Below are 25993 nucleotides of genomic sequence, written 5' to 3'. Positions count from 1 at the left end.
CTGAAAGCAGGTCATCGGACAGTAATTTACACCAAAAAATTACTATTTGTTGATTTTTCGCCACAATCGAAGGTAACACGAATTTTGATATCATTAAGAAAACCCAAATGAAGTGGTATACATGTAATGAATGGTTATATCTTGGTCGATTGGAAAGATGATAGCATGCAATTGAATGTAGACGTGGTGGGAAGAAAAAATCCGTGATGTAAATTCGAAGCGAAGGTATACCAGTTAGTTCGTTGTTTAATTGATCAAAATGCACTTGTTATTTGAATATGTGCAGAGCCTTCTCCGGGTTTATTAGCAGCTATTTCATGAAATAAATTTGGCATTGTCAATTGGTATTGTAGTTTTCAGGATAAGAATATAGACAGTGAAACCCCTTCAGGACTCCTTTGGCTTTGGCAATCACAGTGGCTAAACAGTCATAGCTGTAAGCACAGTTTTGCTGTTTCGAAAATGGCCACTGCAATAGATCCATTACAGCTCTTGTCCAAAAACTATGAAGATTGTATTTTTTTAAGAATTATATTTGCCAAAAACGTGCAATGAAAGTGACAACAACAGTAAAACTAAAAGTAAAACTGAAACTAGTGAAAATATGATTACAGATGTTGGTCATTAGTAATTTTGTGCAAGGGATTAGAAAAAGGAGGAAGAATAGAGACATCATTTTGAAGAAAACTGATTAGAAAAGATTATTGGTGGGTGCAATAGCCCGGCAATAAGAATTTACTTTGTTATCCAGAGCATCAGACTTCCTGTCCACATTTTGGTCTTGAATCTGGCAGCACCTGCTGGGTGAAGTGTAATTTTTCTGATCTCCCAGGTCAATAGATGTGTATACAGTGCTGTTGCTTGACACTTTTTTTTTAAATTAAAAGTTCATTTGTTCAGATAATTATGCAGTCTAGGATTAATACACATATTGGAAATAATGTAATCAGTGTCACGGTTTCAAAGTTTGATCCTGCTGAGATACAGATATACAAAACATATGCTTTATTAGTCTAGAAACATATCAAAACAAGGAAAAATGAAGGAAAAGGAAGAGGGAGAAAGGGTTATTTAGTTCTTCCTGCATCCTTGTGTCAGTGTAGGCTTACTCTGTCATGTTCTGAAGGGACAAAAGCAGTTGCCTTGCAGTAGTTTTCAAACTGTGTGAATGAAATCAAAAGTAATGCATAGAACAACACAAAGTTGAAATCAGTGTTTCAGTTACTCATTTGTGACAGTTATTTTGCACTACAGTGCATGATTATTAATTATCAACCGCCATAATGTCAGTCATCATTCTTATGCTGATGACACTCAACTCCAGAAGAGTGATACCCTGGAAAAATTCTTGTCGCTCTTGCAAGAAACATCCAACTGCTTCCTGGACATACAAAACTGGATGACTCTAAATAAGTTACAATTGAACGTGGACAAAACTGAAGCAATGATCATAGGAACTAAACAAAAATTGTCTTCCATCACAACTGACACAATCAAAATTGTCAGTACATCCATTCCTCTTTCCAGTTCAGTCAGGAACCTCGGTGTTGTCCTTGACAACACACTGTCCGTGCAAAAATTTATCAGTCAGACATGTCAATCCTGCTACTGTCATTGTGGTGCATCAGTTTTTTCCAGAAATATCTGTCCACTGACGCAACACCAAGACTTGTCGTTTCTCTCATTCTCTCTCGCCTTGATTGCTGTAATACCCCCGAAAACGGAGTATGGCTGCCTACATGGCAGGGTAAAAACGGTCATACACGTAAAAGCCCACTCATGTGCATACAAGTGAACGTGGGAGTTGCAGCCCACGAACGCAGAAGAAGAAGAAGAAGAAGAAGACTGCTGTAATTCTCTGTTGTCTGGTTTGACTGTTTCATCCATTCAGTCCCTTCAGCGCATACAAAACACTGCTGCCCGACTCGTCCTCAGAAAGAAAAGATCTGAGCACATCACTCCTCTTTAGCAACATCTCCACTGGCTCCCTGTCTCACACAGAATAAAGTACAAGATCAGCACTCTGTGTTATAAATGTATTCACAAGTCTGCCCCTTTGTATCTATGTGGCTGCCTTCACCTCTACACTCCATCTCGCTCTCTACAATCAGCTTCGGATCCACTCTGTTTACGCATACCTAGATTCAAACACTTAACTGTTGGCCACCGTTCTATCTTTGTTCCTGGACCTTGTAATGGAATGAACTTCCTCTTTCGCTTCGTCAGGTCTCCACACTCAGCTCTTTCAAGTCTGGCCTTAAAACCCATCCCTTCCCAAAATAGCCTCCTTTCCCTGCCTCTTCCTTTGTCTTCAGTTTTTTCCCATTTTAGAATTATGCATGAATTTGAATGACTGGTGCGAAAGCGCTTTGATTTGTCTCTGCACAAGATTCAGCGCTATATAAACATGATGATTATTATGATGGGAATCACTTGATATTCAAGACAGTTGAGGAAATCTTGTCCATGTGCCCATTTTACTCTTTTCTTTGATATGTTTTGATCAAAAAACCACAATAAAGGAATAGTCAAGCTACTCTCTAGGAAGATAGAGACCAGTAATTAACATTTAAAAGAAAGGCAGAAAAAGAAAGAATTCTGATGGAATAAACAATGCACAGAATGCCACATTTATAAAAGATAGATCACTTGTTCTCTCCTTCTTTTCTTCCTTTCACACACTCGTACTTAATTGCAGTCTCACTCAGACACCCTCTCTCTCGCGCACGCACACACATATACAGTAGTGTATCTCTCAGTTTCTCTGGCTATATATATATATATATGTATGTATGTATACACACACACACACACACACGTGTGTGTATATATATGTATATATATATATTCATACATGCACACTCTCCTGATAGTAAAAGCAGTTTTGTTTTTGGTTCTTGTTTTTTTTAAAAGGGAAGTGATGGAATATGCAAAACACAAAGTGCCAATTTAACTCCACCAAATTAATGATAAGGTATGATCTTCCTGTCTTTATTTCTCTCAATCTTTGAAAAAAAAGAAGTTTTGATTCTTAACAACAGTTAATAGGGTGTGACCCCATGTCCCTCACAAGTACGATTTTATTGCTATATTATACTTTTAACAAAAATAAAATTTAAGAAATTCAGGATATGTTATGATTTTTGTTGTTGGTTTTTTGTTTTTTGTTTTTTTGCTGATACAGATTTTGATATAATCAAAATAATAACAATAACAAATACATATACATGTGCAGTATCAAACTGGACTGTCATTGTTGAAAAAACTGAAACTTTTTCATCCCATCTTTATGGAAACAATCTGTGTACAAAATGTTTTCAGCCTTAGTTATGGTGATCAGTTGTCAAAAAATGAAAATATTTAATATTAGGTAAAATTGTTTACATTAGTTATTAACAGTATTATTGTGGGTCTTATTAGCTATGAATGGTCTTGTTTCATTTTACTTTCAAGTTTAAATATTGTGAAGACTTGAGCAGTTTAGAATTATGTTGCTCACTGAAAGCAAACAAGTTCACTGTCATCCACAATTGTGAACTTTACATAATTTCTGGAACTGACAGATTGTAAAAATTGTGAGGAAAAAATAGATACTTGTGTCTTTCTCTCTTTTGTTGTCATAGACATTATGTTTTTCATGATACATTTATTTATTTATTTAAATTTAAAAATGAAAACATATATAATTGCCAAAAATCTTTTCTGATCTTTTTCTTCTCCCCCCCCCCTCCCCAGTTTTTCAGAGTGGTATTTGGTGGTATGGGATGACAACAATACACAGGACACATCTCAAGAGGACAGAACAGTAAACCTCCCCTTGAGCACAGCAATCACAGGACAACGAAACCATGGATACTGACACAGATGATGATGTACCTGTGAGTATACATTTTAAGTAGTTGAAATAATTTTCTATTTAATTACACATACTTAACCGTGACCCACTGGTGCAGACTCCGGCAGGGTCTGAATTTCTTTCCTGTCCAAACTACTAGTCTGCTAGGCAGAGAAATCGAAAGAAGCTGCAGCAAATAGCCTCCCTTGGTTGTTACCTCCCTTGTGATACTGGAAGCAGCATCCAGTTTTTGAAGTAATTTTCTAATATAGATAAGCTAATAAAAACTGTATATGATTATAATATGCAAGAATAATATATTTTGAAGAAAATTCTTTCCTTGTGTGTGTGTGTGTGTGTGTGTGTGTCACTGTGTGCTACAGGATTTTTGACATCTTTCTATATATTTCACTTTTTCAGTGATGATGAATGAGGTTGTACCCTCACAATATATCAAATCATCAGCCAGGCTTATAGACACAGACACCTGCGATGTTGGTCAGGAAATTTGAGCAACATTCCCAGAGTGATTGACCCTTAGCTGTATGGTTCCAGTCTTCCCGTTTGAGCCTGTAGCACTGTCAGAGCTGGGTAGGAGCTGGCCATGGGCTGAAAAAAACAACAACAAAAAACCCCACCTCTGGTGAGGCTGTAACCCATATCTTCCCAGTCAATGGTCTGCAGTGCTAACCACAAAAGAAACAAGCACCTTTTCATTTTTAATTCATCAATTTGAAGTGGCTGAAAAGAGTAAGAATGAGGTGGTGGTGACAGCTGCAGAGAAAGATTGCAGCAAAATTTAATTGTAATAGTACTACTAATGTTAATGATAATATTGATTAAGATAATGATGATAATGATGGTGATGCATTCTGCCTCCTTTGGACAGAAATATTTAAGGTCAGTATGGGAAAGAATGGTTACAAAAATTTATAACACAGGGCAAGTCTATAATCAGAGACTTATATGCAAGACTAATGGAATATATCAGTGACAAAGTACACAGACATACGCACACACACATGGCCACATACACACACACACATACACACCACTTGATTAGTTTTTTCTTTCTTCTGATCATTAAGTGACTTGGGGGAAAAAAAGAAGATAAGATAAGAATAACTTTATTATCTCCAGCTGGAGAAATTTGGTCAGGTGCATTATCACAACATAGACAAGTAAACAACATGGGGACCATAACTGTAAAAGCCCCTACAAATATTACGAAGATACAAATGTAAAAAAAAAAAAAAAAATCACATACATCGTTTCATACATACATCCACACACTGCAGGTAATAACTAGTATTCTTAATGTAAAAACAGAAAGAATTAAGAAACATTATTTGAATATAATTATAAACATAGCCTACTATACTGCACATTGATTATAATAGACAGATAAGATAAGAATAAAGATGAATTGCGGAAAACCACAACCAGATAATCAGCACACACCCGCACCGCAACCCCCCCACCCCCCATCCCCCACCCACCCCACACACGCGGATAACTTGATTAAATAAGAGTAATAAACATATGTTCTCAAATAAAAGTATTTCACATATTCGCTTTTAAAAACATTGCAATTAATTATTACATCGTAATTATTAAACAGAAATATATTTAGAATATGGACGTTAGCATTAGACATATTCATTGTACAGTCATCCTGCATATTGCACCTTATTCTTCCTAGATATTGCACATTCATTATAACCAATTGTCACGTTTTAAGCTCAGTAAACACACACACACACACACACACACACACACACACAGTTCTCAAGAATTTAAAAGGTAGATTGAACGTGGAATAAAAGTCTTCAGAGCTCTGGATTTCAACTTAAAAGTTCTGTAGCGTCATCCTGATGGCAATAGCTCATAATACTTTGCTAAAATATGGGTGTTGTCAGTTGCTATCTGCCTGCTTTTTTTAACCACTTGACTTTCATACAGCTCTTGCATACTAGCTTGTTTCACTCCCACAGTTTTACTGCATACACTCATGACATCGTTCAAAACACGCTTACTCCTCACTCCCAAACTTCCATTCCAGCACATAAATGAAACTGTAAGCACGGACTTGATACAACATTGATAATAACTTTGAAGAATATTTGAATTTATACCAACATTTCTAAGCTTCTGTAAACAAAAAATTCTAGATTGACATTTCTTATGAATGGAATCAACATTTCTGTCAAAAGTCAGCTTATTGTCTAAGATGGTCCCTAAATATCTATATTCATTGACCCTCTCCACTGTTTGACCATCAATAACAAGTTCAGCTACAGGCAAGGGGTCTTTCCGAAAATCTATTAACATTTCTTTTGTTTTCAATACGTTGAGATCCAGATAGTTTTTCTCACACCAGGAACAGAACTTTTTAATTTCACTGAAATAAATAGCATCAGAGTTGGACAGATCTTCAGTTGCTGAATCATCAGAATATTTTATGACAGGAGTTTCCTCCGTGCCTCTGCAGTCATTTGTGTACAGTGTAAAAAGAACGGGACAGCACTGTACCTTGGGGTGCACCAGTAGAAGTAGATTTTAGAGAAGAGTGGGCAGAATGAAAGCGGACGGACTGAGTTCTGTTGAGAAGAAAACTTACTATCCAAAGAGTAAGCTTCGGTATGTTTTGTGGTATAGGCTGCAGTGATCTAGTTTTATTGGTGAATCTGATGGCATAACTATCCCAAATGTGATATACAAAATTCACTGTTGCTAAATGCTGGTCTGATACACAGAGAGAGTGATAGGCAAGAAAAGACAGCTGTATTGGGTTTGGACAGCTTTGTCAGCTGTTTGTTTCTGTTGCAATTTATCTTCCTCTTCCTAAAAGCTTACTTGGCTGGTTAGTACTTAAGTTACTGTGTGGTTTCATCTGTTTTATATTGTATTTCTCTTTTTTGTCCCAACAAATTTCTCTGCATGAAATTCGGGCTGCTCTCCCCAGGGATAGCGCATCGCCACTCTGAGAGCGCCACCCATTTTTTTTGTATTTTCCCTTCGTGCAGTTTTATTTGTTTTTCCTGTCAAAGTGGATTTTTCTACAGAATTTTGCCAGAGACAACCCTTTAGGTGCTGGGGGTTCTTTTATGTGCGCTGAGTGCATGCTGCACATGGGACGTTGGTTTATTGTCTCATCCGAATGACTAGCATCCAGACCACCACTCAGTGTCTAGTGGAAGGGGAGAAAATATCAGCAACTGAGCCGTGATTTGAACCAGTGTGCTCAGCTTCACTCGCTTCCTAAGTGGATGCGTTACCTCCACATTCATTTCATAAGGAGCATTTACAGTCAATTTTGAAATTAAAGAGCTTTTTGAATTCTTTTTATAGGAGCTGTAGTTATGTTGTTATGTATTTGTTTTTACAATCAAACCTATAATTAATATAAGTTTAAAGCTGTAGTAGTGTTCTTCATACAGCTATGTTCACTGTAACAGCTGAAATTAACATCAGTTAAAAAATGTGGTTGTGTTCTTCATTCAGCTGTTTTTACAATCACATCTGAAACTTATATCACTTATTATAAAGCGGTGGTGTTTTAGATGAAGAATGCAGGAGCTAAAGCGACGAAAGCTCGCAGACTCTCACCCAAGAGCAGGGAGCGTGCCGGTGTCAAAAGCCTGGACCTTCGGCGGCCTGTGCGCCCAGTGGACAGAGAGAAGATGAGACCGTGGCTGAAGAACCACTTGGACTCTGGCACAGTGTTTGGCTTGAAGTGGCTGAACAAGGATGAAGGAACGTTTCAGGTCTCTTGGCGCCATGCCTCTCGTTTGGGCTGGAAGCTGGAAACGGATGGAGACGTCTTTGAAAAATGGGCCAGACACACAGGTATGAGTGTGCATGGATGTTTGGACATGGGGATGTGTTTGTGCTTTTGATAACTTCTCTTGACAACAGCAAAATTTCTGTTCTCTCTCTCCTTGATCTTTCAGCTGCCTTTGATACTGTTCATCATCAGATTCTCCTCAACCATCTGAATCGCACTTTTGGAATCTGCTATCTTGCTCTCTCATGGTTCCGCTTTTATCTGTCTGACTGGTCCAATGTTGTTTCTGTTTGTGGTCTTTCATCCTCCCCTTCCGACGTACAGTTTGGTGTGCCACAAGGCTCCGTGCTTGGGCCCATTCTGTTTGTTCTCAATACATAACCGATTTCCACCATTCTGAATCATCATTTGTTGCCCCACCATAGCTTTTCTAATGACAATCAGCTGTATCTGTCAGGACCTCTGTCTCTCCTTCCCTCTCTCATTGACTCTACTCAGGCCTGCATCTCTGATCTGAAGACATGGATGACTGAAAACAAGCTTAGATTAACTCTCTCCATACAAACGGCGAAAGAGACGACGTTAACAGCGTTTCACCCCAGTTACCATCATCAAAATATTGCAAGCGGAAGGCTCTTATACTGAAGATGTGAATGTTGACAAAGAATACCGTAATTCTGATGACGGAAGCTAAAGGTTGGGTCATTCAGACACCCACTAGACATCCGAGGGGTCTATGTAGAGGAGAAGAGAGGACTGGCCGTACTGTGTGAGTTAAATGAGGATAAAACTGAAATGCTGATTATCACCCCACAAAGACTTCGCCACTCAGTCTTTCTTCCTTCCTCTGTTTCCCTCAATGGCACCAACATTCCTCTTTCCTCTTCGTCCGCAATCTTGATATCATATTTGACCAGTCTCTTTCCTATTAGCAGCATGTTGCAAATATATGCAAACTGTGTTTCTTTGAAATTCACAAAATTGCATCCATTCGTCATCTCCTGACTGAAGATGCGACCAAAACTCTCCTCTGTGTCTTTGTGCTGTCCCGCCTGGATTATTGTAAATCCCTACTTGTTGGTTCACCCAGCTACCTCATTGCTAGGCTTCAGAAAGACAAGAACTCTGCTGTTCGTCTTGTCTTTCGTTCCTCTACATTTGATCACGTCTCTCCTCTCCTTCATACTTTACACTGGTTCCCAGTAAACGAAAGAATTATTTACAAAGTCGTCTCTCTTTGTTTCAAGTCCATCGAGGCTTCTGGTCCACAGTATCTTTCTGATCTCATTCATCCTTACATACCCTCACGCCAACTCTGCTCTTCTTCTGACACCCGTATGCTCAGGATCCCCCCAGCTCGAACCAAAATGTATGGCCAACGCAGTTTTTCATACCAAGCCCCCTTTCTTTGGAATCAACTTCCTCAGCCTCTCCGTCACTTATCTTCGCTGCAATCTTTCAAATCCAGTCTGAAGACCCATCTTTTCTCTTCCAGATTCATTCTCAACAGCTCATCCATTTCCAGAATGAACTAAAATGACTATTTATGAGTGAGTGAGTTTTGATAGTTTCAGGATTTGTTGGTGATGTTTTTGATTGTGTACTATTTACGATTGTGTGCTATGACTTTGTGTGTGCGTGCGCGTGTGCTTGTGTGTATTGTGTGGGGGATGTGGTGGATGAATAGTTTCCAGTGATGTTTGGTACCTTGTGTTCAATTTTTCCTTTTGATATTTACATGTATGTGTTATATTTGTAAACGCCTAGGGCTTATTTTCAAGATTAGGCGTAAATGCTCATATTAATAATAATAATGATAATAATAATAATAATAACAAGGTCTGCATCCTGCAGGAATTAGAAATGCTTTTACCATATTTCACTGACTGGAAGGTGCTTCAAATTTACAACTATAAAGCACACAAGCCAAGTTTTAAAAGAATTCCAATTTAACAACATGTTATAAGATGCATATCAAAACCAAGAGATTGAAAGAGCATTGTGGGTTAATTGCTGTTGCTATTTTGGCCATGTTTGCATCTTCAGTCAAGGTTGATGTTGAGGTCCTGACGCAATATCAAAACTCTTCACATGGTGTGTCATCTGCTCGATTGTTTGTTCTGTCAGTGTCAGCCTTCATGAATCCCTATGTGATTGCAGCCAGTTTCAGTTTCAGTTTCAGTAGCTGAAGGAGGCGTCACTGCGTTCAGACAAATCCATATACGCTGCACCTCATCTGCCAAGCAGATGCCTGACCAGCAGCGTAACCCAACACGCTTCGTCAGGCCTTGAGAAAAAAAAAAGGGAAAAAAAAAGGTGAATAAATAATAGATAAATACATTATATAAAAATTTTAAAAAAACAAACAAAAAAAACAACCTACTACTACTACTACTAATAGTATGTATAAGGCGCAAAAACTTGATGAAGTCAACTATAAGTGTACATAAATAAACAAATTTTAAAAAAAATTATTAAAAAAAAAAGAAAAGAAAAAGGTTTTGTCCCCAATCTAGCATCATCTGCTCCAGCAAGTGTTACAGGTGTGATTTGAAGCAGCGGTTGACCTAAATGTCCTTCATTTTCACTGCCACAAACATCATACTTCTTGGTTTGGAGGTCTACCCAGATGTGATTCTGATTCACAACAGCATTTCAACAGTTTTTAACCAGACATTAGGTACATCATTATTGTCAGGTCAGGTCATTAGATCTGCTACTGGTAACCTGTAATCCAGTACAACCTGTTCAGGGTCGGGTTGCCGGCGACTAAACCGGCACTCCCAGCGCTCCCTTCCGGGACTGGTGAGGCAGGTGGCTAGACACCCTTATGGAGATCCATAAAAGGGCGTTGGCTCAGGAGAGCCACCGACGGCCATCTAGCTCCACCGTGCTGTGTGCATGCCACACGCAGTTGGCCCCAGGGGTGTGTCTACCCATGCATGCGAAGTCTGGATCCGGCAGAATCTGCGGAAGAAACCTATCGGTTCAACGGAGAGGAAGGCGGTTACAGCAACGCACTGTGGAGTGCAGAGAGCAAGATGAGACACCGAAAGGATATCTTGGTCATCCACTGCATCCGTGCTCATCCTCCAGTCGTCTCGACTTAGTCTTGCCACTGGAAATTGGTGGACCCGGACGAGAGAGTGAGGTCGATGTTGCGCAACTCCTCTTCACTTTAAACAAACTCATTGCGCAAGTCATCAGTCATCCAAAATGACCTTTCATCCTTCATCTTTCATCACCCCCAAGTCCTGTGGCGACAGGCAAGCGACGAAACGACAGGTGTGGGTACACTGGCAGTCGCAGCCGCAGACCTGCACGCAGGCGGCTCAGGCCATAGGGTCGTTCTTCGTCGACAGGAGTAGCGATGGAGCTCGGCAGCCGTCTGAGCGTCTGAGCAGCCCTCTTTAGGAATGCACTGCTCACCTCCCTGGCATGAGGAAGGGGCTAGAAAAGGTGCCCTAAAAATTGCCTGCTCCATATCACCCTGGCCAGCATACCGCGGCTGGCGGGGACCGTACATCAGCGGTCGAAACAACAAGAAAGAAAAGAAAAAAACAAGGATCGTTCCTCTCACCATTGGTGCTTGGAACATAAGGACTCTCCTGGACAGAGATAACGCGGACAGACCCCAAAGGAGAACGGCACTAGTTGCATCCGAACTCGCCAGATACAACATTGACATCGCAGCCTTGAGTGAGACTCGGCTTGCAGGCGAAGGCGAGCTCTGTGAACAGGGATCTGGTTACACCTTCTTCTGGAGTGGACGAGGAAGCGAAGAGCGACGTGAGGCTGGCGTTGGTTTTGCAGTAAAAACAGCACTTGTCAGCAAGCTAGCTGGAATCCCAAAGGGAGTCAACGATAGGCTTATGACCATGAAACTCCCACTGGCATCTGGCCAGAAGCACCTCACCATTGTGAGTGCCTACGCCCCAACCATGACCAACCCGGATGAAGTGAAGGCGAAGTTCTACGAGGACCTTCACTCTGTCATTGCTGCTATCCCTAAAGCAGACAAGCTCATCATTCCTGGGGACTTCAGTGCTAGAGTTGGCTCTGACTACATCGCCTGGGATGGAGTGATTGGAAAGCACGGTGTGGGCCACTGCAACCCAAATGGATTGCTTTTGCTTCAGACCTGTGCAGAGCATGAACTGCTGATAACCAACACAGTTTTCTGCCTCCCTACTCGTAACAGGACGTCATGGATGCACCCTCGGTCAAAGCATTGGCATCTCATCGATTATGTCATCGTCAGGAAAAGGGATAGGCAAGATGTACGTGTAACAAAGACCATGTGCGGCGCTGAGTGTTGGACAGACCATCGCCTTGTAGTCTCGAAGCTGAATATTCGAATCCAGCCCAAGAGACGCCCCCAAGGCCAGAAGGCTCCAAAACGGCTCAACATCGCTAAGCTGAAAAACATCACCATCAAACAGTCCTTTGTGGAGCTGCTGGAAGATCGTCTGGAATCCGCCTCTCTGGACAACCAGAATTTGGAGTCTGACTGGAGGACCCTGCGTGAGCTGATCTATAGTACAGCTTCAGAGACCCTGGGACCCATGACCAGAAAGCACAAAGACTGGTTTGATGAAAACTGTGATGAAATCAAGCAGCTTCTGGATGAGAAATGCCGTCTGCATCAAGCCTACCTGAGCAACCCAAAGTCCACATCAAAAAAGGATGCGTACGATGCCATCCGCAGGACTGTTCAGCAAAAGTTACGCCAGATGCAGGATAAGTGGCTGAGTGACAAAGCTGATGAGATCCAGGGATATGCTGACAGGCACGATATGAAGAGGTTCTATGATGCCTTAAAAGAAGTCTACGGCCCCACATCCTCAGGATCATCCCCCCTCCTCAGTACAGATGGGAATACCTTGATCACCGAGAAGGAGAAAATTCTCGAATGCTGGGCTGAGCACTTCAACAGTGTCTTAAATCGCCCTTCCTCCATAAATGATGAAGCCATAGACCGTCTCCCACAAGTCCCCATCAACGAAGCACTGGACGATCCGCCAACACTTCTTGAGACCCAGAAAGCAATCCGTCTGCTATCCAGTGGCAAAGCACCTGGCTCAGACTCCATACCAGCAGAGGTCTGCAAGGATGGAGGCACTGTGCTGACTGAGAAGCTCCATCAGCTGTACTCACTCATGTGGAAAGAAGAGACGATCCCCCAGGATTTCAAAGATGCATCTATCATTCACTTGTACAAGTGAAAGGGGAACCGGCAAGCCTGTGATAACCATCGGGGCATTTCCTTGCTCTCCATCGCAGGCAAGATACTTGCCAGGATCCTATTAAACCGCCTCACAGCACACCTTGACCAAGGTCATTTGCCTGAGAGCCAATGTGGATTCCGGAAAGAGCGTGGAACCACCGACATGGTGTTTGCTGCAAGGCAGCTGCAAGAGAAATGTCAGGAGCAAAATGCTGATCTGTTCTCCACCTATGTCGACCTCACTAAGGCCTTCGACACCGTGAGTAGAGAGGGACTGTGGAAGATCATGGCCAAGTACGGATGCCCTCGGAAATTTATTTCCTTGGTCAGCCAGTTCCATGAAGGCATGCAGGCTCGAGTCCAGGACAATGGCGAAACATCTGCTCCTTTTGCTGTCACAAATGGTGTCAAGCAAGGCTGCGTCCTGGCTCCAACGCTGTTCAGCCTCATGTTCTCTGCAATGCTTACTGATGCCTTCAGAGATGGCGATGTTGGAATCGGCCTAAAGTACCGAACAGATGGCAAGTTGTTTAACCTCAGAAGGCTTCAAGCAAAAACGAAGGTCATGACAGACATCATCAGAGACTTTTTGTTTGCTGATGATTGTGCCCTCAACGCTGGATCTGAAGCTGACATGCAACTCAGCGTCGACAAGTTTGCCATTGCCAGCAGGAACTTCGGCCTTACCATCAGCACGAGGAAAACTGAAGTTCTCCATCAGCCAGCCCCAGGGAAACCCTACGTTGAGCCCAACATCACAGTCAACGGTCAGAGAATCAGTGTGGTGGAGCGGTTCACATACCTTGGCAGCACACTGTCACGAAATGCGACCATCGACGATGAAGTGAACGTCAGGATTGCAAGAGCAAGCGCAACCTTTGGTAGACTCAATGCAAATGTCTGGAACAGAAGAGGCATTGGCCTTGAGACCAAGCTAAAGGTCTACAGAGCAGTAGTTCTCCCCACACTACTGTACGCCTGCGAAACTTGGACAGTGTACCAACGACATGCCAAGAAGCTGAACCACTTCCACACAACATGCCTCAGGAAGCTACTGAACATCAAGTGGCAAGACAGGACCCCAGACACAGAGGTGCTCGCAAAAGCCACCCTTCCTAGCATCTTCACCATCCTGATGCAGTCCCAGCTTCGCTGGGCTGGACACGTGGCGCGCATGCCAGACCATCGGCTGCCCAAAAGGCTCTTTTATGGCGAGCTGCAACAAGGGAAGAGATCACACGGAGGTCAGAAGAAGTGCTTCAGAGATACTCTGAAAGTCTCTCTGAAAGCGTTTGATATCAACCCTGACTCCTGGGAGGAATCTGCAGTGGACCGTGACAAATGGCACGCTGCTGTGCACAAAGGCACCAAGTTGTGCGAGGCCAACAGGACTGCTGCAGCTGTTCAGAAGAGGCAGGCCAGAAAGTCATGGGCAAACAAGCTCCCTGACAATGATATGCCTGTCTTTGTCTGCCCCAACTGTCAGCGAACATTTCGTGCGCAGATTGGACTATTCAGCCATCTGCGCACTCACAGATAGATTCATGAGCATCCTCCCCCCCACCCCACCACCACCCTCCCCCCATCCCCCAGCTGGATGACAACGATGGTCATCATCGACCTCGATGGACACACCACCACCACCACCAGGTACATCATATTGTAAGAGACATGGGTTGAATCTGAGGAAAAAAGTTTTACCTTTTCACTTTGAAATACGGTATCTTGAAACATTGGAGAATGGGGCCTGAGATTACAGTTGACATTGCCTTCCTGCTGCTTCCTCAGTTCTTGTTGGCCTTTTCCCTATAAAAATAAGTAATGTTGGCTTTTCTTAAGGGTTAGCATTGCAGGGTTGTGCAATGGTTATAACTGTGTGAGTTACTGAGAGTGTGTGTACATGTATGTGTATTAATTTATAGAAGTATAATCTTAGGTGTGTTATTTTCTTTCTTTTTGTGTGTGTGTGTGTGTGTGTGTGTGTGTGTGTGTTTGTGTTTTTTTTTTGTGGGGTGTATAGTATAGAAGTAGATTTTTTAAATTTTACAATGGAAGAAAATTGTACTTTGAATAGGCTATAAAAATGACATTTTTTATAAACATTACTAACTTGATATTTCAGCAGCATTGCTGATGCACCACTCTTTACAGCCTTCTAATACAAAAACATTATCAAGCTTATCCTGTAGAGGTACAGGAGAAGGGACTGTGGAGGTCTTTTTTTGACGGCCTAGACTTCAGTTGATGGCCTATATTCCAGGAGAAGTGAATGGCCTATGCTCCAGGAGAGGTGAATGGCCTATGCTCCAGGAGAGGTGAATGGCCTATATTCCAGGAGAAGTGAATGGCCTATATTCCAGGAGAAGTGAATAGCCTATATTCCAGGAGAAGTGAATAGCCTATATTCCAGGAGAGGTGAATGGCCTATATTCCAGGAGAGGTGAATGGCCTATGCTCCAGGAGAAGTGAATGGCCTATATTCCAGGAGAAGTGAATGGCCTATATTCCAGGAGAGGTGAATGGCCTATGCTCCAGGAGAAGTGAATGGCCTATATTCCAGGAGAAGTGAATGGCCTATGCTCCAGGAGAAGTGAATGGCCTATATTCCAGGAGAGGTGAATGGCCTATATTCCAGGAGAAGTGAATGGCCTATGCTCCAGGAGAAGTGAATGGCCTATATTCCAGGAGAAGTGAATGGCCTATATTCCAGGAGAGGTGAATGGCCTATGCTCCAGGAGAAGTGAATGGCCTATATTCCAGGAGAAGTGAATGGCCTATATTCCAGGAGAGGTGAAACATGTAGGAGTTAACTTGTAGGATACCAGGTCAAAGCTGATGAATGCAGGTGCCCAGCTACAGAACCTGAGGCAAGTGGTTATTGTCTTTGCACAGTGTGCGATATCTTTGCAGTTTCGGATGCTGCCAAATTAGTTGGTGGTATATTTTATACATAATCATTTTTCCCGCTAGAAATTTTAAATTCAGTTTCATTTTATTTATTTGTTTATGTCTTTATTTATTAAATGAGGCTCCATAAGTATGCTATTATCTGTGATTGTTCTCATCACTTTGATGTTCACAAGGTATCTACAAGGATGGGGATGAACCTGAGCCAAAGCGGTGGAAAGCCAATTTCAGGTGTGCCATTCACAGTCTGCCTGACGTGCGTGAGTTGACTGACCCTTTGGAAAGAAGGGGACATAATGCCAACAGAACGTACCGCTTTTTGCAGCCTGATGAGATAGGAGCGCAGGTGAAACGTAAACCTGTCCCAGTTGAACGAACAGGTATGTGTTGCTGCTGTTTACCACCTCCATAGAGTAGTTTAGTGTGATTCATCTTACATTGTGTGTGTGTGTGTGTGTGTGTGTGTGTGTGCATGGATGGTTTTGCTTGCATCTGTGTATTCATGGAGAGTTTGGTCAGCTCTATTACAAGATTTGTTGGTCAGCTGTATGCAGATATATAACACTGCGCACAGTTTGTCTATGACTGCTCTTTTTCTTTTCTTTTCTTCTCTGCTGGCAGGTGTATTTGTTTTCCTATTAAAATGCATTTTTCCACAGAATTTTGACAGAGACAACCCTTTCGTTGCCATGGGTTCTTTTACATGTACTAACAGCATTCTGCACATGGGACTTTGGTATATCATCTCCTTCAGATGAGTAGCATCCAGACCACCACTTAAGGTCTGGTAGAGGGGGAGAAAATATTGAAGAGTTTGGGACTGGAACCAGTGTGTTCAGATTCTCTTGCTTTCTAAATGGACATATTACCACAAGGCCAATACTCCACCTCTTTCTCTTAGTTTGACATTGGTACATAGAACTTGAACTTGATTTAGTTTTCCAGAAGGCCTTGTTGAATAGTTTTTGTTTTTGTCTGACTTGAAAATTAGGCATTCTTACTATGTTGTATTCCTTTTTTGTGCTGTGTTAGTTGTCTGTGGTATATTTTGGCTTTATATGCCCGTTATGTATAATTTGGGTGTTGTAAAAAATTATGTTCAGGATAGTTGGGTTTGTTTTTTTTAATCCTCAGCCAAAAAATTGACAGAATGGTCAACATCAGAGGCATGTTCTAGGTTTATGTGCATGAATGTGCCTGTATTTGTGGCTGATTTTTATTTTCCAGGTGTGTGTGTGTGTGTGTGTGTATTTGTGTGTGTGTGTGTGTGTGTGTGTGTTTGTGTGTGTGTTTGTGTGTGTGTGTGTGTGTGTGTGTGTGTGTGTGTGTGTGTGTGTGTGTGTGTGTGTGTGTTTGTGTGTGTGTTTGTGTGTGTGTTTGTGTGTGTGTGTGTGTGTGTGTGTGTGTGTGTGTGTGTGTGTGTGTGTTTTCCAGGTTTTGCAGGATCAGTATTGGCATTGCTTTCAGCCTTGTTATGGCCCTGCGTGGTCAGTACAAATGTAAATAAATAAATAAACTGAACTTTCGTTTTTCAGTGAGCCCTGCACCAGTGGAGCAGTTGGTATTCCAAGAAATTGAAGAGTCTGAGGACAGTGGTTCTCAGCATGCAGAGTCAGATGACAGGGTAAGTGCTCCATCCATTCATGTTCAGTTTTCTACAATTGTACTGCATCACTTTTTGTCATATCAGATTTCTCTGTGTGAAATTGGGCTGCCCTCCCTGGGGAGAGCCTATCACCGATGTGTAGCACCACCTACATTTCTTTTTTTTTTCTGACTGCACGTGTATTTGTTTTTACTTTCAACAGTATTTTACCAGGGACAACCCTTCTGTTGCCATGGGTTTTTATCTAAATTGATGGTCCCTTGAACATGAAATTGTAGGATTTGAGAGTGGTGGAACTGGGCTGGCATGAGGGTAAGTTGCTGGGACCTGTTGGGAGCTTTACTTTCTGTTTTGATTGAAACTATTTTTATTTAAAGAAACAATATAGCGTAAGCACAGAAACACAGAAAGCATGGAAAGGGCATCAGGCACAGTTTACATTTAAGCCCTATCCAATAAGAAAAAAATCAACTTGTGCAGTCAAGTTAAAGGAGCCAAAGTAAATATAATCACATTGACAAGTATGAGAGAAAACAATACATGAAGAGACACAAAATTATGAGAGGGAGAGGGTCATGGACGCAGTTTGCTTTCAGAAAAACTGCTTTGCAACATTCATTTACACAAGGTCTTGTGCTTTATTGCAGAATTGGTATTGGAAAATTCAGAATTGCCCAGATTTCAAGATAAACTTGTGTACAACTCTGAAAATGTCAACATTTTCGTCTGAAGTCAGTTGTGCACTCCCACACAGCAGAATTGTCAAACTGAGTTCCAGTGGGAGAGTGTTAATTGTTTGGAGATAAATGTTAATAAAGCGAGGGCAGTTGAAGAGAAAGTGATCAGCTGTTTCATTAGGGTCACCACAGGCACACCCTGGGTCATTCAGTAGATATCTTTTGTGTAAGTCTGAGTTAAGGATACTCATGCCCAGTCTCAGCCTGCAATGGATAATTTGTTGTGTTCTTTTTCCATAACAGAAGTGAGCAGGAACTACTGGCTCTAAAGAAGGGAAATGATTTTTAAGCTGACTAATAGAAATACTGGCTTGTTATTTCCGGTAGTTTGTTTCATAGACTGATTGCTGAGGGAAACTTTCAGTTTTGATGTTTAAAAGGAACACTAGTGCTGTCTTGTATTATTGTTAATAAATGATAATTATCAAGTAATAATCAGTCTTTATATGGTGTTATCTTCCCATACAGTTCCTTAGTGGGCTCTGATTTATTTACTGGTAGTTTGGATTTGTTTTATTGTGATTCATGGTAAATTGCACATTTTCCTCTGTGTATTTTATGTTTTATCCCACAGTTTGTTTTGCATGGTCCTTTGTGCAGAACACGGATGATGATGCACAGTACCGAGAGATCTATGTCATCCCTCAGTCAGACCATGACTACGCTGTAAGAATAGAAAGACAACATGGTAAGACTGTGTGCTGTGAAACAGCCTGTTCTTGTTCAGTTTTATAACCTCATGTTCACTTTATGCTCGTGCTAGTAGGAATCAAGGCCAGATCAGTGTGCTGGGTTTATACAAAGAAGGCATCTGCTTAAAAAAAAAAAAAAAAAGTAGATATGGCGTAGCATATATGGATCAGTCCATACACTTTGAAACCTTCTTGAAAACTGATACTGGTGGAAGCGGTTATGGTGATTGTGGTGACAATAATGATAATGATGTTGGTGATGAATGATCTCAAGTGGTGATGTTATCCCATTGTAATGAGTTATCCCTTTGACTTCCAGAACTATTTGTGATTATTACAAAATAATTGCCAACCTTTTTATAAAAAAAAATCACAGAAATTAAAATAATGCTCAAATGTTTGTAAAAGTATATGTTTTCTTGAAGGTAAATGAATAGAGAATATGATTTCGTATATGTTGAATGTTGACAGGATGAGATAACTCCTAGTCAGGGAAAGATAACTTGGAGTTTTAGGGCTAAAATGCAAAATATTTTGAAAAAAAAAAAAAAAAAAATCAGAAGAAGAAAATTCAAGTATGTTTATTTATGGGTGCTAAAATATTAGCAAATGAATTAGACACAACAACCAAGTGCAATTATCTTGTTTTCCTCGACTATCATGTTATTTTAAACATAAACACTATACATAAACACTCACATACACCCTCCCACCCAAGCACCCACAAACACTATCACACAATATCATAACACAAAAGCTCACTGTAAATAACATTTCTGCTTGAAGCTTTCATCTGGAGGGCGTCATAGTAATGAAAATCCCAAAATGAAGGTTTTATATGCTAAAATTTTTGGGTTTTTTCTATACCCACTTCTGACAACCCCCCCCCACCCCCTTCCTGTTGATGTAATGTCATATTTTTGGAACTTAGTCTCAGCCTTTAAACAGCTAAATAAGATATCCACCATTGGAAGTGACAAAACAGTGAAAAAAGAAACCATGGAAAGAAAAGTATAAAGTCATTTACATAGAACAAATATTACCACATTCTTCCCACCTCAAAGAAATTGTCACAACACATAACGATAGAGAAACCTTCCATTGCTGACCAGAACACCGAACAGAGAAGAAATAAACTACATTCTGCGGCCTTCAAGAGTATGTTCCACTCATAACATTCAGACAGTTTTGATACCCGAGTAGAACGGTGGACTTGAGGAGTAGGGACTTGAGGAGTAGAGACTTGAGGAGTAGAGACTTCAGGAGGTTCAGAAGTGAGACCTGGACTTGGAAACTGATGAATACTGCCTGCTTTTTCTCCATGCTCTCCATTCTCATTGTGAGTGTGAGATGGACCATTTTCTCTGTCGAGTTCCACGTTTTCACCTCTCTCTGCTGGAGTTAGTGGAAAGGGTGCCAAATCCTGAAGGGACGGAGTTGATATCACGTCCATCTGGATAACGGATGTGTACGTACATAGGGTTTGCATCCAGCAGTAAGGATCAACTGGTGGGCTTTCAGCATGGGTGTGAGCTAAATGATGAAGCAGCACTGGCCCAGGACTCATCCAAGAAGGGAGTGAGAGTCCAAAAGAGGATCTTTGTTGAAAAGCAAAGAACCTCTCATGAAGGGTTGTGTTTGTTGCTGTTGAGAGAAGGGATCTGATCGAGTGCAGAGTTTCAGAGATCACAAATTCCTTATCACGATCGTGTTTGTTGCTGTTGAGAGAAGGGATCTGATCGAGTGCAGAACTTCAGGGATCACAAATTCCTTATCACGATCGTGTTTGTTGCTGTTGAGAGAAGGGATCTGATCGAGTGCAGAGTTTCAGAGATCACAAATTCCTTATCACGATCGTGTTTGTTGCTGTTGAGAGAAGGGATCTGATCAAGTGCAGAGTTTCAGAGATCACAAATTCCTTATCACGATCGTGTTTGTTGCTGTTGAGAGAAGGGATCTGATCGAGTGCAGAGCTTCAGGGATCACAAATTCCTGATCACGATCCATCAGCCCTTGAGAGTGAAGTTCAAGCCACACAGTTTTCCAGATGATCCCATTGTCTCCTTCCACTTGAGAATTTCCTGTCGGATGATAAGGTGTACTTCAGCTAGTTGCAACCCCCCACTGAGAGAGAGATTCCTTCAGTTCCCTGTTGGATGATAAGGTGTACTTCAGCTAGTTGCAACCCCCACTGAGAGAGAGATTCCTTCAGTTCCCTGTTGGATGATAAGGTGTACTTCAGCTAGTTGCAACCCCCACTGAGAGAGAGATTCCTTCAGTTCCCTGTTGGATGATAAGGTGTACTTCAGCTAGTTGCAACCCCCACTGAGAGAGATATTCCTTCAGTTCCCTGTTGGATGATAAGGTGTACTTCAGCTAGTTGCAACCCCCACTGAGAGAGAGATTCCTTCAGTTCCCTGTTGGATGATAAGGTGTACTTCAGCTAGTTGCAACCCCCACTGAGAGGGAGATTCCTTCAGTTCCCTGTTGGATGATAAGGTGTACTTCAGCTAGTTGCAACCCGCACTGAGAGAGATATTCCTTCAGTTCCTGTCGGATGATAAGGTGTACTTCAGCTTGTTGCAACACACACTGAGAAAGAGATTCCTTCAGTTCCCTGTTGGATGATAAGGTGTACTTCAGTTAGTTGCAACCCCCACTGAGAGATTCCTTCAGTTCCCTGGACATGAACGAAGAACCTCGATCTGAATGAACAAAGCCTGGTGTTCCACAGAGTGCAAACAATTGTTCTTGGCATTGGATCATGATGGATGTTTGCATGTCAGGGCATGGGAATGCAAATGCAAATCTTCAATATTCATCAACCATAGTCAGAATGCACTTATTTCTTGTGGACAATGACAGTGGCCCTTTGAAGCCAGTGCTTATGTGTTCCATTGGCTGTGTAGCCTTGATCAACGTGCCTTCCATCACTACATAGTCCTTAGGAGCTGGGCTTGATTTCTGCACAAACCTGATACCCAGCACACTCACATCTTACTTCCTCAGCTGAAAAAGGGAGATTTTTTAGTGTATAAAATGAAGAAGGCGAGTCACACAAGGATGACACAACCCTACATGAAGATCTGTGAGGTGAGTAGTGAGTGGAATGGATGCACAAGTTCCTTGGGACAGCATGTCCAGGACCACGTTGTTGGAGCCTGGATGATACTGAATTGTGTAGCTGTAGGCAGCTTTCTCCAGTTGCCATTCTTCAATTTTCAGATTCTTTATTTTTGTATGCCTACAATTGTCAAACCTGAAAGCAACAGAACGTTGGTCAGTGATGAGTGTAAAGTGTTGACGAGAAAGGAGATGACTCCATTTCTTCACTGCTTCAATGACAGCAGTTGCTTCTTTTTCAACGGCAGGACAGTGGTGTTCTCCTCCCTTCAAGGTACATGACATGAAGGCAACAGGTCTACCATCTTGATTGAGAGTAGATGAAATGGCATTATCTGAAGCAACACACTCAACAATGAAAGGTTTGTTCTCATCGATGGAATAGAGCATGGCCTTCAACAGTTCTTTCTTCAAAGAATCAAAAGTCTCAAGAGGTTCAACTGTCAGGGAGAATGATTGAACATTTTGCAAAGGCCGTATTTTGTCTGAAAATTTTGGAATCCACTTTGCATAGTATGCAAACATTCCAAGCACTCTGGGAAGAGACTTTAAACAAATTGATGGAGGCAGTTCTTGAACAGTTGAAGAGGTCATAGTCTTTCTGGATCTGGATCTGGCTGTATGGTGCCATGTGCAGCATGTAATAATCATCAGAATAACCAGAATCACTTACGTTGATCAACAACAACATTACTTTCATTTTCTATCACATGTTTGAAGTTGCTGTTGTTGACATTGTGCGGAAAATCAAACAAAATTTTAACCACCTCGTCTGTGCCATACGTCCTGGCAGCTATGTTGAAATGCTCAACAACTTTTTGCTTTACAGAACACAAAAAACTGCATCAAAATCAAGCCAAAATTTGCTGAGAAATTGCTTCGAACACACATCAAGGCAGTCACCATTTGCAGTTAAATAAGCATATGTAAATGAATGGCTGGACTGTTGATTATGCTGTTACCCCTAAACTGCGGATATATGTATCTGCAGTCAGAAGTGAAGGCTTAAAACAAAACAATTTGCTACTTTATATTCACATGTTTATAGATAAATAGCTTTGGGAGGTCATTGGATTGTTATTTGTTTATTATTTCTATTTATTTATTCTTTTTTTAGGAGGAATCACTGGATGCTAGAAAGTTCTGCAATAAGCAAGACAGTTTTAGCATTCTTGGAAGATTTTTTCTTTTTCTGACCTGTTTTTTCTCGCTCTTCTGTCATTTTCTTCCTTCAGATTAAAAAAAATTTTTGATAGATATTTGGAATCATATCTTGGGTGATATGGGTCACTGCTAATGCTGAAACATCCGATGAGTCAACAATAAATGATTATAAAAAGATGTATTCAACTGTCCTTTTGAATACATCTTTTTTTATATTTATTTTGAATTAAAGAAAAAGAATGAACTGTGCAATTGCGATACAAGTAAACACTGACCATGCATATTTTCTCACTGTCAAGAAATCGTGCCAGTTTTGTTTTTTACTTTCAGGTGAGGGGTCAGTGACCAAGATTCTCTCTGAGCCTGGCAGTGGCTATGTGGTGATCAGAACTAAAAAGCCTTCCAATTTACCAACCACACTGAATGAAGCTCTGGACATTTCTCAGCCATCTGAACTGGCAAGGGTAGTTCAGAAACCCAGATCACCTGTGACCAAAGTCAGGAAGAAGGAGTCACCTGTCAACAAAGGTTCTCCAGTGAAGAAGAGTTTACCTGTGATCCGAGGTTCACCTGTGAGCAAAGGGAATGGGCGTTCCAAAGTGACCCCAAAGGCTGCGCAGTCCAAAAGGAAACCCACTGGCGCCAAAGCTGGGAGAGGCGGTGAAGACGCCAGTCAGACTGCGGTGGGGAAGAAACCTGGGTTTTCAGCAGCGGCAGGAAACAGGGAGGATCAGACAGACAGCGGAACAGGGTCCCCTTGTCAGACGATGGGATTCGAGGCACTGTTGGAAGCGGCCAAAATAGCTCGCATGGACACCCTGACATCCACCATGGCTTCAAGCACAACCACAGTCCAGGCCTCATCAGGAGCGTCTACCTCAGCCTCATTCTCTGCCACACGCACAAAAGCAGCCGGTGGTGTCCGTCGCACTGTACCCACGGTGCTTCCCCCTGCTGTAAGTTCACAGGTTTCCAGTGCAGCTGAATCTCGTGTTATCCACATCCATCCCGATTCCACTGAAGCCACTTTTTCATCCCGGACGTCCCACACGTCTGTTCCGACGTCCGTGGTGTTCAATTTTCTGCAGAGCCTGGTCAGCTCCTCATCAGTGTCTGATCTTCCTGTCTCATCTGCTGCATCTTCACTACCAGAGGTGTCTGTGACCTGGTCCACTGGTCTGGAGGAAAAAGACAGCTCCCTTTCAGTGCCAGAAGAATCTGATGTGGTTTCCTCTTCTGGTTCTGTTGGTCTGACCAGTGCAGGTGAGAGTGATTTGTTGAATGATGTATCACCTGTAGAAAATCAGACAGTGACATCAGCACCAGTAGTTTCTGCTGCAGCAGCAGCTTCCTGTTCCTTCACCAACTCTTTTGCTCCACAAAATACTCCAAATGTTACACATGCACTGTTAGGTTCAGAACTGCCTTCAAAGAGAACAACATTACCTTCAAAATCCGAACTGAAATCAGAACATTCAGTTTCCAATGTTGTAGTGGTAAAGACTGACTTTGACCAGCCATCAGTTAAAACAGAACCTGGTGTTAGTGATGATGGTAACAAATGGGAACAAGTTAGTTTTTGTGACAGTTCCACAGTCAAAGTGGATAGAAGCAGTTTTCCAAGGAGCTCAGAAGAAAACCAGTCCAGTTCCAGAGTCGATGTCGTTGCCAGTCTTCCAGATGTGTCTGTGTCAGCTGCTCACTCTGGCAAACCAGCAGACACTAACTCTTCATTGGTGCTGTCTGAGTTGGATTCAGATTTGGCATCTGTCTTAAAAAGCAGTCCCAAATCTTCTGCGCCGGTTTTGAACTCAGTCACTTCACCAGCAGTTTCCGCGACACCTCAGACGGGGTCGTCCACGTGCCAGGCCCCCGGCACCAGTGTCCAGGTCCCAGCCAGCATGGCCCAGGCCTTCAACATGGGTCCTGTGTTTGTGATCAATCCCTCCATCGTGCTGACCATGCCCCAGACCACCTCTTCCTCCTCCTCCACTTCCCAGCAGGACAACACCAACGTGGTGACGATGCCCATCGACCTGCAGGACCTGTTGAACATGTGTTTCTCTGGTGGCGCTCAGCAGATCTTCCAGAACGCAGACGGCGCTCTGTCTGTGCAGTCTGCTTTGGAGGCAGACCAGGTGAACATTCCAGACAGCTCTGTCAATGATGCCGTGCTCCTGATGTCAGAGCATGATGGTGGAGTGTGTGATAGCGCTGGCTTGACTCCAGCAGGGATGGTGGATTCGTCAGCAGTCAGTGCTTCAGCGAGTGAAGATGAGGTGGCAGCTGCACAAGTATCTCAGGGTACCTCCTCAGTTCCACGGCCTCTGTGACAATTCTGACCCTTCATCTCTTCAGGGACAGATGTGTGAGAATCAGCATTATCCGACAAACATGGGAACCCAACATTAAAACAGTAGCTTTCTTGGTGTCTAGTTTTGGACAGCACAATTCCATGGCATGGCAGAAGGATAGCAGTGTTGTTTCCAGTCATATGGTAATACTTCATTGAAACAGAAGGCATTCTGTGTGTGTGTGTCCCTCTCTCTCACAAGCTTGTCGTGTGAGTTTCAGGAGCTGATATACATTTTCTGTTGCAGTGTTGGTGAGTCTCTCTGCTCTCTCTCCTTTTCTTTCTCTCACGTTTCACTTACACTCGTGTACACATGCTGTCTTTCTCCCTCACTCACTTGCTCTCTCACATATTTACACTCACACTCTATCTCATATGTTCAGCAAATCTCATGATATTCTGATTTAACTTTTTAACAATGACAGTGTTAGCCAGATATATACTTAAAGTTATCAATCTTAAGCCCTAGGCTGCCAATATGACGAGATAACTTGTCATCGCAAGCATGTACGCTTCGCTGCCACAATGATGAGATAACTCGTCATCGAAATATTCTGACTTT

At 42.1% G+C, this 25993-nt stretch overlaps 1 protein-coding gene across 1 annotated transcript; it reads left to right on the top strand.

Annotated features, from left to right (window-relative positions):
* Positions 1-25993, top strand: LOC143290781 (uncharacterized). Its single transcript, XM_076600298.1, has 7 exons — positions 1-72; positions 3736-3878; positions 7399-7684; positions 15933-16136; positions 17292-17380; positions 18700-18787; positions 23409-25993. The coding sequence occupies exons 2-7, from the start codon at positions 3849-3851 to the stop codon at positions 25409-25411; spliced, it is 2700 nt and encodes an 899-aa protein (XP_076456413.1). The 5' UTR covers positions 1-72; positions 3736-3848; the 3' UTR covers positions 25412-25993.

Source organism: Babylonia areolata, chromosome 1, assembly GCF_041734735.1.
Source record: "Babylonia areolata isolate BAREFJ2019XMU chromosome 1, ASM4173473v1, whole genome shotgun sequence".
In the NCBI taxonomy this organism is placed as follows: domain Eukaryota; kingdom Metazoa; phylum Mollusca; class Gastropoda; order Neogastropoda; family Buccinidae; genus Babylonia; species Babylonia areolata.
Note: the sequence above shows the minus strand (reverse complement) of the source record. Positions and strands in the feature narration are given on the sequence as shown.